The following is a 15,548-nucleotide window of genomic DNA, read 5'->3' as shown; positions in this document are numbered from 1 at the left end:
CTTTGGAAGTACCCTCAAATTTTCAAAATAAGTAATAAATGGTTGCCAGCTTGAGAAGAACCTTTCTAATGAACCTCTAATTGTAAACTTTATTTTTTCCAATTTTAAGAAATCCATAATATCTTTGAGCCATAAGGCAATAGAAGGCTTTGGGGATTTCCACCCCAACAATATTCTACGTCTTGCTATCAGTGTGGTAAATGCTACCATTCTAGACTGTTTTGCGGTCAAAAGTCCAAAATCCGGTGGTATTCCAAAAATGGCTATCTGGGGTGATGGCTCCAAATGAATATCAACAATATGCTCTTTAAAGACAATGTTACATAGCTCTGAATGATTCACCAGAGATTATGTGTTGAAGTCTCTTCTCTGTGTTGACAAACTTAAATATGAAGGTTAAACATGTTTCTAGGGTCAGGTTGATGTGTGAAGTGTAAAACTTATCTCATGGTTTTTTCTCTGCAGCAGGAATCAGTGAGCGATGGATGGAACTCCATCACAGAGCTGGAGATGACGTCGTTTTACCGTCTGACGTCGATTCTTCACATTACCAATGTTCTGGTGTTGACTGGTCTCATTTCGGTGGAAATATAAAGAAGAAGACGTCCCCTGGAGCTGACAGGAGGAGTTTGAGCAGTAACTGCTCTCTGATCATCAACAGCATCACTGCCAGAGATGCTGGTGAATACACATGTAGGATTAAATGGACTGGTTCCGTCCTCACACATGTGTTTCTGAATGTTTTAACAGGTGAGTGTTTTGACTTAATAACATCCAGACTTTCAGTTTGAATCCTGATAACTTTAACAGCAGAAATCAGTCTCAAAAATAGATATTATTCTGCAGAGTAGTACATTTTACTATTATCACTACAGAATAACCGTTAAAGGCAATTAAAGACAAAATACGTGCAAAACAACACAAACGTCGAAATTTCCTTTTTTATTTCCTTGTTCCTTTGAGCACCTTAGTGGATAAACCCCAACAGAAACAGTTCTTGTACTCACGGTCCTCGTGCGTCCTCCGGGTGGAGTTGTTGCTCCAGTCGCTCCAGTAAGCGACACCGTGATCCGAGTGTTTGCAGCGAACCTGAACCGAGTAGACGGTGTCGGGACGGAGGTTCTGGAGCCGGAACGAGCTGATGTATTTACTGGTGTCTGCCCGGGGAACCTGCACACAATAATAACAATCATAATAATTAAAGCTGATGTATTTACTGGTGTCTGCCCGGGGAACCTGTACACAACAATAATAATAATAATAATAATTAAAGCTGCAAGCAGCGATGAACGGGCCCTCGCGAGTGCAATTTCCACCAATTGAGGTCAAGGACTCAAAGCCAAGTCTGATGACACCACCATGACTCTTTATGTCAAGAGAGACTAAAACACTTACGTAATTCCAGATTGAGACTAAAACACTTACGTAATTCCAGATTGAGACTAAAACACAGGCGGCCATTTTAGGAGGCACATTAAAGCTGATTTCAGACCGGGGTTGAGGCTTTAAAGTCGAATTCACATATTCACAAACTGTTCAGTTAGACATTCATAAGAGTCCAGAGTTCACATGAGCACATGTCGGTGGTCCAACACGTTGAAATATTTGATGTTTCCATCTACCTGACTGTCATCACCTGTGTCTCGTTATCCCCTGTGTCTCTTTATCCCCTGTGTCTCATTATCCCCTGTCTCGTTATCCCCTGTGTCTCGTTATCCCCTGTGTCTCATTATCCACTGTGTCTCGTTATCCCCTGTGTCTCGTTATCCCCTGTTTGCTCCCTCCATGTTCTCCTCGTCTAGTTTTTGGATTCATGTTTTTTGTTCTGCAGCGTTTTTGGTTTGTCTTTACAAATAAACCTTAGTTTTTCTGGAACTCCTGCCTCCTGCTCTCCTGCGTTTGGGTCCTCAACAAACCACAATCGTGACAGTAAAACTGGATCACTAAATTGAAGAGTTTCTCTTATTCAAGTGGCTGAAATAACTAGCAGTTATTTATCTCCTTCCAGTCTCTCCATCTCCACCAGATGTGGATCCAGGAAGGGATGGAGACGTGACATTACGCTGTTCTCTGGCGATAGACCGTCGTTTGGGTCCCTGTCAGTACAACACAATCGTCTGGGTGAAAGAGACAGGAAGTGTGCTGCTTGGTGAAGGTGATGGGTTTGTGTCTGGAGGACAGAACAACTGTGTTTCTGATCTGATGGTGAAACATCAGAGACGCTCCAAGAGAAGATTCACCTGCCAGGTTGTTCATGGAGACAGAGTGAAGATAGATGCTGAATACACGCTGGACTTTACAGGTAACACCCTGAAGACAAGGAAACTAGGTTAACTGGAATAGTTAATGGAAATGAAATAAGGGCTTGTTAAAGTCCAAATGTTGCTTTTCTGAGTTGACAAACCTAAATATCTGTGTAAAATTTCTAATTTGGTGTGTTGAGTTTAAAACGTTGTGTTTTTCTCTGCAGCAGGAACCGGCGTGAGAACAATCATTCTCTACCACAGGGTTGGAGATGACGTAGCTTTGCAGAATAACGTTGACTTATCGTCTTCCAACTGCTCCGATGTTGAGTGGATTTACAGCAGAGACACAAGTTCAGCGTCTCATGTGTTTGGTTCTGGAGGAGCTGAGAAGACGTGGCCTGGAGCTGGCAGGATGGACAGGAACTGCTCCCTGATCATCACCAACATCACCGCTGGAGACGCTGGTCTCTACGAGAGCCGGCTGAGGGACAAGTACAACACCGTTGTGTATCTCAGTGTTTTAACAAGTGAGTATTTGGACTGTGTGGGAAACAGTGCAACCAAAAACACCCAACCCTTGCTGGGTTTGTCCATCCCAGGAAGGGTTTCCCAACCCTTGCTGGGTTTGTCCGTCCCAGGAAGGGTTTCCCAACCCTTGCTGGGTTTGTCCGTCCCAGGAAGGGTTTCCCAACCCTTGCTGGGTTTGTCCGTCCCAGGAAGGGTTTCCCAACCCTTGCTGGGTTTGTCCGTCCCAGGAAGGGTTCCCCAACCCTTGCTGGGTTTGTCCGTCCCAGGAAGGGTTTCCCAACCCTTGCTGGGTTTGTCCGTCCCAGGAAGGGTTTCCCAACCCTTGCTGGGTTTGTCCGTCCCAGGAAGGGTTTCCCAACCCTTGTTGGGTTTGTCCGTCCCAGGAAGGGTTTCCCTCTTTGGATCCTGCCGTTGAACGGGACGGAGGAAAAAACAGTCATCATTACTTTTCTGTAGAACATTTTTTCCTTCTGTCTTCACTTCGACTTCGTAATCAATCATAGCTTTTAGTGTTTCTATCAGACAATAAGGCTTGGTCGTCTTGTCGTCATCACCTGCTGATGACGACACCTCACTCCATTGGCTACTCATAAAATTCAGAATCCAATTTAAAATTTTACTATAAAGTTTTTTTTCCTCCCTCCAGTACCTTCTCTCTTATTGGACACCGCCAAGATGCCGTCACAAGGTGCACGGTGAAATAAAAAAATTTTCAATTCGCAGCGGCAGCTGGGGCCGTCCTGCGCCCTTGCTGCCGCGGCAACCCGGCGGCGTGCGCCCTGTTGCGCGACGGCAGCACATACACAATGAATGGGAAATCCGCCGGTGTTCTGAGATTTCTTCCTACCTAAAATTTTTTCCTACCGTAGCAAAAAATTATAACAAATAAAATCAATCAAACCTTCTTGCTGGATGCTGCAGTTAACCTTCGGTGGTCTGTCCATTTCCTGCTCTACCTGTTGATTTCCATCACTGCTTTTGGCACAAAACTGAATAACTTTTCCAGCTGTTTAAACAGCTGGAAAAGCACATTCACTCACGCACAGGCATAAAGACATGCATTTGATTTGTCCCTCAAACGTTTATGCATTAAATACTGTCCATACAAAGTATTAAAATTCAAGAAACTAACCTTTTCTCTTCCGCGGCGATCAGGTAGCAGGATATTATGATCAGATAGCAGGATATTATGGTCAGGTAGCAGGATATTATGATCAGGTAGCAGGATATTATGATCAGATAGCAGGATATTATGATCAGATAGCAGGATATTATGATCAGGTAGCAGGATATTATGGTCAGGTAGCAGGATATGATGATCAGGTAGCAGGATATGATGATCAGGTAGCAGGATATGATGATCAGGTAGCAGGATATGATGATCAGGTAGCAGGATATGATGATCAGGTAGCAGGATATTATGGTCAGGTAGCAGGATATTATGGTCAGGTAGCAGGATATGATGATCAGGTAGCAGGATATTATGGCCTTCTGAAGTCTGAAGTTGCTGCTATACGCATGTCAACTCGAGTAGGAAAGAATTATGGATAGGAAGGAATCTCAGAACAACCCCGCCGGCTGCTGCTGTGCGCCCTCTGTGTGAAAACCGCTTCAGCCAATCAGTGATTGTTGACATGGGGGCTCGCCTGCTCGGCCCTCCCCGTGGGTGCTCGGGCCCCGAAGCACCCACGGTTCCGGCGCCTATGGTTCCTCACGTGTTAGAAAGACGTTTAAGGTTTTTGAGTGAAACTACAGTGTTTTGTCTCTTTCCAGTCTCTCAGCGTTTTTGGTTTGTCTTTACAAATAAACCTTAGTTTTTCTGGAACTCCTGCCTCCTGCTCTCCTGCGTTTGGGTCCTCAACAAACCGCAATCGTGACAGTAAAACTGGATCAGTAAATTGAAGAGTTTCTCTTATTCAAGTGGCTGAAATAACAGTTATTTATCTCCTTCCAGTCTCTCCATCTCCACCAGATGTGGATCCAGGAAGGGATGGAGACGTGACATTACGCTGTTCTCTGGTGAGAGACCGTTACTTCGGTCCCTGTAAACAGAACAGCATCATCTGGGTGGATGAGACAGGAAGTGTGCTGCTTGGTGAAGGTGATGGGTTTGTGTCTGGAGGACAGAACAACTGTGTTTCTGATCTGATGGTGAAACATCAGAGACGCTCCAAGAGAAGATTCACCTGCCAGGTTGTTCAAGGAGACAGAGTGGAGATAGATGCTGAATACACGCTGGATTTTACAGGTAAGACCCTGGAATCATGGAGATTATAAAAACTGGATGTCATCATTCAGACTTTAATCAGTTACAGTGTTAATATTGACTTTCTGACCATTTTGTTGAATCCTTTGATTCCAGATTATACCGGATTGATTATTGGATGGGTGGTCAGGGGGCTGATGGTGGTTCTGGTCAGCATTGTTATGTTTACCATTTACAGGATCAAAGTTAAAAGGAACAATCCCAGAAATCAACCAGGTGTGTTTGACCTGCCTGTCAGGTTGTTATTTATCTTTCTGAAGTTAGATTGAGTTGAACTCTGAAACTAAATCAACAAACAGCATTTTATCAAACTGGAATAAAGCAGTTAATGTCAGGAAGGTTGTAGTGAGGACCCAGATGCAGGAGAGCTGCATACAAAACCCAAAACATGAACAAGAATCCAAACATTACAAAAAACCTGACTGTGGAAACATGGAGGTAGAAAGAGTCCGGACCAGCAGGGAGCAGAGGAAACACAAGACCAGATATACACAAGAGTTAACGAGACACAGGTGCAGACAATCAGGACAGATGGAAACAGGAAGGTCAAGACTAGGGTTTCCACCTTTTAGAAATAGAAATAAGGGAATTTATTTCAATAATTCAACTAGAATATGGTGTAAAGTTAATTTATTTCAATAATTCAACTAGAATATGGTGTAAAAGTTAATTTATTTCTATAATTCAACTAGAATATGGTGTAAAAGTTAATTTATTTCAATAATTCAACTAAAATATGGTGTAAAAGTTAAATTATTTCTATAATTCAACTAGAATATGGTGTAAAAGTTAATTTATTTCAATAATTCAACTAGAATATGGTGTAAAAGTAAATTTATTTCATTAATTCAACTAGAATATGGTGTAAAAGTTAATTTATTTCAATAATTCAACTAGAATATGGTGTAAAAGTTAATTTATTTCGATAATTCAACTAGAATATGGTGTAAAAGTTCATTTATTTCAATAATTCAACTAGAATATGGTGTAAAAGTTAATTTATTTGAATAATTCAACTAGAATATGGTGTAAAAGTTAATTTATTTCAATAATTCAACTAGAATATGGTGTAAAAGTTAACTTATTTCAATAATTCAACTAGAATATGGTGTAAAAGTTAATTTATTTCAATAATTCAACTAGAATATGGTGTAAAAGTTAATTTATTTCAATAATTCAACTAGAAAATAGTGTAAAAGTTCATTTATTTCAATAATTCAACTAGAATATGGTGTAAACGTTAATTTATTTCAATAATTCAACTAGAATATGGTGTAAAAGTTAATTTATTTCAATAATTCAACTAGAATATGGTGTAAAAGTTAATTTATTTCAATAATTCAACTAGAAAATAGTGTAAAAGTTCATTTATTTCAATAATTCAACTAGAATATGGTGTAAAAGTTAATTTATTTCAATAATTCCACTAGAATATGGTGTAAAAGTTAATTTATTTCAATAATTCAACTAGAATATGGTGTAAAAGTTCATTTATTGCAATAATTCAACTAGAATATGGTGTAAAAGTTCATTTATTGCAATAATTCAAGTAGAATATGGTGTAAAAGTTCATTTATTTCAATAATTCAACTAGAATATGGTGTAAAAGTTAATTTATTGCAATAATTCAACTAGAATATGGTGTAAAAGTTAATTTATTGCAATAATTCAACTAGAATATGGTGTAAAAGTTAATTTATTTCAATAATTCAACTAGAATATGGTGTAAAAGTTAATTTATTTCAATAATTCAACTAGAATATGGTGTAAAAATGTATTTATTTCAATAATTCAACTAGAATATGGTGTAAAAGTTCATTTATTTCAATAACTCAACTAGAATATGGTGTAAAAGTTCATTTATTTCAATAATTCAACTAGAATATGGTGTAAAAGTTAACTTATGTCATTAATTCAAATAGAATGTGGTGTAAAAGTTAATTTATTTCATTAATTCAAATAGAATATGGTGTAAAAGTTAATTTATTTCAATAATTTAACAAGAATATGATGTAAAAGTAAATTTATTTCAATAATTCAACTAGAATATGGTGTAAAAGTTCATTTATTGCAATAATTCAACTAAAATATGGTGTAAAAGTTAACTTATTTCAATAATTCAACTAGAATATGGTGTAAAAGTTAATTTATTTCAATAATTCAACTAGAATATGGTGTAAAAGTTAGTTTATTTCAATAATTCAACTAGAATATGGTGTAAAAGTTAATTTATTTCAATAATTCAACTAGAATATGGTGTAAAAGTTAGTTTATTTCAATAATTCAACTAGAATATGGTGTAAAAGTTAGTTTATTTCAATAATTCAACTAGAATATGGTGTAAAAGTTAATTTATTTCAATAATTCAACTAGAATATGGTGTAAAAGTTAATTTATTTCATTAATTCAACTAGAATATGGTGTAAAAGTTAATTTATTTCAATAATTCAACTAGAATATGGTGTAAAAGTTAATTTATTTCAATATTTCAACTAGAATATGGTGTAAAAGTTCATTTATTTCAATAATTCAACTAGAATATGGTGTAAAAGTTCATTTATTGCAATAATTCAACTAGAATATGGTGTAAAAGTTAATTTATTTCAATAATTCAACTAGAATATGGTGTAAAAGTTAATTTATTTCAATAATTCAACAAGAATTTGGTGTAAAAGTTAACTTATTTCAATAATTCAACTAGAATATGGTGTAAAAGTTAATTTATTTCAATAATTCAACTAGAATATGGTGTAAAAGTTAATTTATTTCAATAATTCAACTAGAATATGGTGTAAAAGTTAATTTATTTCAATAATTCAACTAGAATATGGTGTAAAAGTTAATTTATTTCAATAATTCAACAAGAATTTGGTGTAAAAGTTAACTTATTTCAATAATTCAACTAGAATATGGTGTAAAAGTTAGTTTATTTCAATAATTCAACTAGAATATGGTGTAAAAGTTAATTTATTTCAATAATTCAACTAGAATATGGTGTAAAAGTTAACTTATTTCAATAATTCAACTAGAATATGGTGTAAAAGTTAATTTATTTCAATAATTCAACTAGAATATGGTGTAAAAGTTAATTTATTTCAATAATTCAACTAGAATATGGTGTAAAAGTTAATTTATTTCAATAATTCAACTAGAATATGGTGTAAAAGTTAATTTATTTCAATAATTCAACTAGAATATGGTGTAAAAGTTAATTTATTTCAATAATTCAACTAGAATATGGTGTAAAAGTTAATTTATTTCAATAATTCAACTAGAATATGGTGTAAAAGTTCATTTATTTCAATAATTCAACTAGAATATGATGTAAAAGTTAATTTATTTTAATAATTCAACTAGAAAATAGTGTAAAAGTTAATTTATTTCAACAATTCAACTAGAATATGGTGTAAAAGTTAATTTATTGCAATAATTCAACTAGAATATGGTGTAAAAGTTAATTTATTTGATGTGATTGTGATTGTTTGTGAAAGTTAATCAGAAGTTATATTATTAATAATAATAATGACAGAATGAAGATAATAAATGTGTAATCTTGTCAACTAACTCTAAGAATGTAACATTCTTTGTTCCAGATGTTCAGTTGCCAATGCAGCAGTATGTGAGTATCTTCACTAATATTTAATATTTTATATATACTTTAAAATATAAATATGTATGAAATATCCAGGTTTATCACTCGTTTCATGTTTGTTCATTTCCGTCCACATTTGCTGCTGATTATTCTTGATTTTCTGTTAATAAACCTAAATAACAGAGAGTCAATCATTATTGTGGTATTGATATATTGATATTAAAAGAGTTTATAATTGTAGATCAATTTCGCAGGAACCATTAAGAACGATCCATTATCATGTAAATATGATCTTGATCTCCCTCTGGTGGTGAAAACATGAATTACAAGAACATTGTATGTTTCCACAGGTGAACAGGGATGAAGATGAAGATGATGTGGTGAAATATGAAGACGATGAAGACGCAGATCAATAAACCAGCTGTAAACCTCTAGTTAGTGTCTAGTAAACCTCTAAATGCATTTATTTGCCCTCTAGTGGACACATAAATTACTGCATTAAAATTACTTATTTTCCCTCTAGTGGACATATAAATTACTGCATTTAAAATTACTTATTTGCCCTCTAGTGGACATATAAATTACTGCTTTAAAATTACTTATTTGCCCTCTAGTAGACACATAAATTACTGCATTTAAATGCATTTATTTGCCCTCTAGTGGACATATAAATTACTGCATTTAAATGCATTTATTTGCCCTCTAGTGGACACATAAATTACTGCATTAAAATGCATTTATTTGCCCTCTAGTGGACATATAAATTACTGCATTTAAATGCATTTATTTGCCCTCTAGTGGACACATAAATTACTGCATTAAAATGACTTATTTGCCCTCTAGTGGACACATAAATTACTGCATTAAAATGACTTATTTGCCCTCTAGTGGACGTATACAGATGGTCGGAGTTCCATGCGACGCCACTCACACGTGATCTCACGTGAGAATCACGTCTCTCGTTCGTATTTACAAATAATACAATTAGTAAATATGAAACAGAATTATAAAGTATCATTATTAGGGCCCGAGCACTTGCAGTGCGAAGGCCCTATTGTATCTGTAGGAATTATTCTTCTTCTTCTTCTTCTTCTTATTGTTCTGACAAAAGGAAGGCCTTTTTTCCCCCTAAACGTGCCCAAAAAGTCACCAAATTTTGCATGCAAGTCAGGGCTGGCGAAAAATTTGATATTTAATGGTTTGCATTAATGGGCGTGGCAAAATGGCTCAACAGCGCCCCCTTGAAAACTTTGTGCCTCAAGCCCCACAATGCGGTTTGTCGTACATGCACGAAAATCGGTACACACCTGTATCATGGCGCAACTTAAAGAAAAGTCTCTTGGCGCCGTGGCCGAAACCGAACAGGAAGTCGGCCATTTTGAACATTCTGAATTAATCGCGTAATTTTGGAGCAATATATGCCATTCCTTCGAGAATTAATACGGCCCGAACCGTATCGTGAACCCAGATGTGTTATACATCAAAATGTGCGTCTCCATCCTGCGACTACACGCATTACTTTTCTCTTTCAAAAGTGTTACCGTGGCGACGCTAGACGCCAACAAGCGCACCCCCCCTTCATCTGATTGGTCCATATTTGATAGTTCCCCAAAAGGCACCAAATTTGGCACGCAAGCCAGGCCTGGCGATAAATGTAATATTTCATGGTTTGCATTAATGGGCGTGGCAAAATGGCTCAACAGCGCCCCCCGGAAAACTTTGTGCCTCAAGCCCCACAATACGGTTTGATGTACATGCACGAAAATCGCTACACACCTGTATCATGGCACAACTTAAAGAAAATTCTCTTGGAGCCATGGCCCAAACCCAACAGGAAGTCGGCCATTTTGAAATCTGATTGGTCCATATTTGATAGTTATCCAAAAGTCACCAAATTTGGCATGCAAGACAGACTTGGCGATAAATTTGATATTTCATGGTTTGCATTAATGGGCGTGGCCTAATGGCTCAACAGCGCCCCCTAGAATACTTTTCTCTGCCATAACTTTTGAATGGTTTGACATAGGAAGTTGTGGGTGGTGTCATGGGACTCTGTAATGAGTCCTTAAGCTTCGTTGGCCTTAATTAGCCCCGCCCCTTCTTCTGATTGGTTGTTCCGATTTTCTGCTATAACTTTGGAATGGTTTGACATAGAGAGTCGTGGGTGGTGTCATCAGATTCTGTATGGAGTCCTTGACCTTCATTGGCCTGAATTAGCCCCGCCCCTTCTTCTGATTGGTTGTTCCTTTTTTCTGCTATAACTTTTGAATGGTTTGACATAGGAAGTCGTGGGTGGTGTCATTTCTGATATGCTTATGGGGGGCGGTGGCCGTGAGTGCGAGGGCCCGTTCATCGCTGCTTGCAGCTTTAATTATTATTGTTGTTGCTGTTACTGTTATAGTTATCATTATTACATCTATTTTACTTCTTTCTCATTTATTTCTTCCTTTATCTTATTAATGTAAAAGAGGACAAAATGAGCTCAGGCTTTCAGTTGAATTATTATTATAATTATATTTTATATTTTCGACATGGAGTAATAAAGGCGTCCACACCTTGTCACATATAATAAATGACACTTTTAATTGTCTTTTAATGAATTAAAACAGTCAATTGATTTACCTGGTGGTACATTTTTATTTTATTTACAAAGGCCAAGCTTTAAGTATTCATAGTGAAGATAATACATTTACACAAAATGGGTGGATTTGTAACATATATATATAAAAAAACTGCAACAAAAACTGTATGTTCCGATGGACATTGTCAGCACTGCAAAAACTCAAAATCTTAACAAGAATATTTGTCTTATTTCTAATTAAAAAAAATTCATTACACGTTAAACAAGACTCATCACTGGAAAAAACAATTTTCACCTGTTTCAAGTAAATTTTCACTTAAAATAAGTGGAAAAATCTGCCAGTGGAACAAGATTTTTTTGCTTGTAATAAGAAGATAAGTCTTGTTCCACTGGCAGATTTTTCTACTTATTTCAAGTGAAAATTCACTTGAAACAGGTGAAAAATTGTCAAATAAGTTATTTTTCTGGTGATGACTCTTGTTTTAAGGTCTAAAATCACTCCGATTTGTGATCAAACCGTAGCTCGTAGCAGAAAAACAAAGACATCGTGAGAGACACAGAACCCGGCAGATTCTGACAATCTTAATTTTATTCAGATATTCCTTAAAATGAGTGAGTAAGCTCAGTGCGAAGACAGAGTGAGATTCTTTTGAAGAAAACGTTTGATTACATTACAGTCAATGGGGACGGAGACAGGTATTGGCGCCGCTTTAGCCCCTCCCGTTTAAATTTTGTGCATACCCCGCCTGTCAAAGTCACATTTTATGAATCCCAACACCTATGTCTACATTCTGACCAAAAATTATTTGTCTCCTTTTTACGGTTTGGCCATGAGCTCGAGTTACAAATAAAAATTCAGGTTATTTTTAACTGTTTCTCACACTCTACCAACCGACACCCGCACTCTAGATTTGACGAAAAAGTGATTTCCAGTCCTCGCTTGTGTGCTCATATTTTGAAAAGTGTACATCTTAGGAAAAAACTGTTTAGTGTTTTGGAGAGAATAGTAGTTTTCCTCCGTTTTGAAGTTTGAATGACATTTTTACGTGCAGGTATGAGAAAGCTAGGTGACTCAGAAAAAAAGTGAATTCTTTTTTTTTTTTTTACCTCCTCCCATCCACTTTGAATGGGGTTTTTTGGCCGTTTTTTTTTCTGGGAATAACTTTGGGAAAAATGGGAATTTCAACACCACTATTCCCGATCGAACCGCACGTTTTGATATATGATGCGATTGGGTCCTCCGAAATCTATAGGAGTAGCGAACCGAAATCTGTCCGGAAAATGAATAAATAAACACGCAGGATAACAATAAAGCCACGAGGCATCTAATAAGACAAATATTCCTGGTAAGATTTTGAATTTTTGCAGTGTAAATGCAAAAGAACACAGGGAACGCTCTTCATGGCTGGAACCACAGACTTGAAGTGACAACATGACGTCAGAAAAAGGCACCAAAACCGGAGCTCGAGAAAAAAGTCGAAATGTCCAGAAAAAAGTCAAAATTTTGAGAAAAAAGTTGAGAAAAAAGTCGAAATTTTGAGAAAAAAGTCAAAATTTTGAGAAAAAAGTCAAAATTTGGAGAAAAAAGTCGAAATTTTGAGAAAAGTCGAAATGTCGAGAAGAAAGTCGAAATTTTGAGACAAAAGTCAAAATTTAGAGAAAAAAGTCGAAATTTTAAGAAATGAGTTGAAATGTCGAGAAGTAACTCCACTTCTCTGTCACTCCAAACGAAAGACTCTTGTTCATCTTGGAAGTAACTGAAAGTTACTCGTGTCATTTGTTGATATTTTTTCCAGGATTCTGATTGGCTAGCATGACTTTAAACAACAATTTTCACCTGTTTCAAGTAGATTTTCACTTAAAATAAGTAGAAAAATCTGCCAGTGGAACAAGATTTTTTTGCTTGTAATGAGAAGATAAATCTTGTCCAACTGGCAAATTTTCCTACTTATTTTAAGTGAAAAACTACTTGAAACAGGTGAAAATTGTTGTTTTTTCCAGTGATGAGTCTTGTTTTAAGTGTAATTTTTTTTTATTTTAGATTTTTTTGACAAAAATGAGACATTTTAGCTGCAATTTAACATTTTGACTTTCTTCTTGACATTTCAACTTTTTTCTCAAATTTTTGACTTTCTTCTCAAAATTTCGAAATTTTTCGACTTTCTTCTTGACATTTTGACTTTTTTCTCGACATTTCATCTTTTTTCACAAAAATTTGACTTTTTTCTCAAAATTTCGACTTTTTTCCTCGACATTTCATCTTTTTCACAAAATTTTGACTTTTTTCTCAAAATTTCGACTTTTTTCTCAAAATTTCGACTTTTTTCTCAAAATTTCGACTTTTTTCCTCGACATTTCATCTTTTTTCACAAAAATTTGACTTTTTTCTCAAAATTTCGACTTTTTTCCTCGACATTTCATCTTTTTTCACCAAATTTTGACTTTTTTCTCAAAATTTTGACTTTTTTCTCAAAATTTCGACTTTTTTTTCCTCAAAATCTCAACTTTCTTCTCGACATTTCGTCTTTTTCTCGGCTACCTACCCCTCCTTTTTTCTTGTCATTTAATCTTTTTTCACAAAATTTCAACTAGAAATAAGTCAAATATTCCTGGTAAGATTATGAGTTTTTGCAGTGCACATAAAGCGAGAGGCACCAAAGCGTGGGGTTGGTGTCGTCACTGGGGCCGGTAGCCGCCCAGCTGGGGCATGTAGCTGGAGGCCGGAGCCCCTGGAGCTCCCGGAGCTCCCGCCGGCAGGACGTCCGTCAGCCTGTCGGGGACGGCCGTCGTCTCCCCGTTCTCCTCCACGGAGCTCAAGTCCTGCTGCTCCCACTCCGGCTGCTCCTCGCCGTCGCCGGGCGTGAAGCAGGACGAGCCGGGGGAGCGCTGGAAGAGTCTGCTGTCCTGAACCGACATGTCCGGGTTCTCCTCCGAGTCCAGCAGCGGCTGCGTGGACTCGGAGCGCCAGAACACGCCGGTCTGCGTCTGCGACCCGTGCGATCCGTGGGATCCCGGCGTCTGGCCCTTGTAGCCGCGCGGCGCCACCACCGAGGAATACTGCACGGTGCTGGCCGACGTGTCGGCCGCGTCGGCCTCGTCGCTGTCCGACACGCTCTGGCGCGGCGACGACATGCAGGACGAGCCGCCGATGCCGGAGCTGTTTTCCTCCGACAGATACTTGTCCTTCTTCAGGGACAGGCTGGCCTTGTCCTCCTCCGGGCCGGGCTTGGACTCGCACACGTCCAGGACGCTGATGCCGGACACGCAGCTCTCCTTCTCACTCTCTTCCTGTGAAGAAGAAGAAAAGGAGTTTTTTTATTTCAGTAGCAGCAACTTAACATTTCGACTTTTTTCTCAAAATTTCGACTTTTTCCTCAAAATTTCGACTTTTTCCTCAAAATTTCGACTTTTTCCTCAAAATTTCGACTCCATTCTCAAAATTTCAACTCCTTTCTCAAAATTTCGACTCTTTTCTCAATTTTTCGACTCTTTTCTCAATTTTTCGACTCTTTTCTCAAAATTTCAACTTTTTCCTCAACTTTTCGACTTTTTCCTCAATGTTTCGACTTTTTTTCCAAAATTTCAACTTTTTACTCAAAATTTCAACATTTTTCTCAAAATCTTCTAAATTTTTTGATGTTTTTCTCAAAATTTTGACTTTTTTCTCTCAAAATTTTGACTTTTTCCTCAAAATTTCGACTTTTTCCTCAACTTTTCGACTTTTTCCTCAACTTTTCCCTCAACTTTTCGACTTTTTCCTCAACTTTTCGACTTTTTCCTCAACTTTTCGACTTTTTCCTCAACTTTTCGACTTTTTCCTCAAAATTTCGACTTTTTCCTCAACTTTTTTCTCCAAATTTGGACTCTTTTCTCAAAATTTGGACTCTTTTGTCAATTTTTCGACTCTTTTCTCAATCTTTCGATTTTTTTCTCAATTTTTCGACTTTTTTCCAAAATTTCAACTTTTTTCTCAAAATTTCATCTTTCTTCGCACACGTACAGGACGCTGATGCCGGACACGCAGCTTTCCTTCTCACTTTCTTCCTGCCAAGAAAAAGTTAACTTACGTTTTTATTTCAGTATCAGCAACTTAGGCCACATTTCCACGTAGCCAGGTATTTACAAAAATGGATATTTGTGGCACCGGTACATTAGTGGTGAAGGCAGCGTGTCCGCTCCCCTCGCCCACCTGTCTCATTTGTGTTTCCCCGTTGATCATCATCAAAAATGTGGCTCTAGCCTCCCCGTTTAAATTTTGTGCATACCCCGACTGTCAAAGTCACATTTTATGAATCCCAACACCTATGTCTACATTCTGACCAAAAATTATTCGTC

The 15,548-nt window shown here is 37.1% G+C and overlaps 1 protein-coding gene across 1 annotated transcript in view; it reads right to left on the bottom strand.

The window, feature by feature from the left end:
* Positions 1-11,229: 11,229 nt before the first annotated feature.
* The window catches only part of LOC133425377 (interleukin-6 receptor subunit beta-like), a 44,878-nt gene continuing 40,559 nt past the window's right edge, over positions 11,230-15,548 (bottom strand). Inside the window, exon 16 of the mRNA XM_061716218.1 lies at positions 11,230-14,501. Within this exon, the coding sequence (XP_061572202.1) occupies positions 13,890-14,501 (612 nt within the window). The 3' untranslated portion in view covers positions 11,230-13,889. The remainder of the gene's footprint in view (positions 14,502-15,548) is intronic.

The sequence above is a fragment of the Cololabis saira genome, chromosome 24, assembly GCF_033807715.1.
Source record: "Cololabis saira isolate AMF1-May2022 chromosome 24, fColSai1.1, whole genome shotgun sequence".
Taxonomy (NCBI): Eukaryota; Metazoa; Chordata; class Actinopteri; order Beloniformes; family Belonidae; genus Cololabis; species Cololabis saira.
This window is presented reverse-complemented; position numbering and strand designations above follow the sequence as displayed.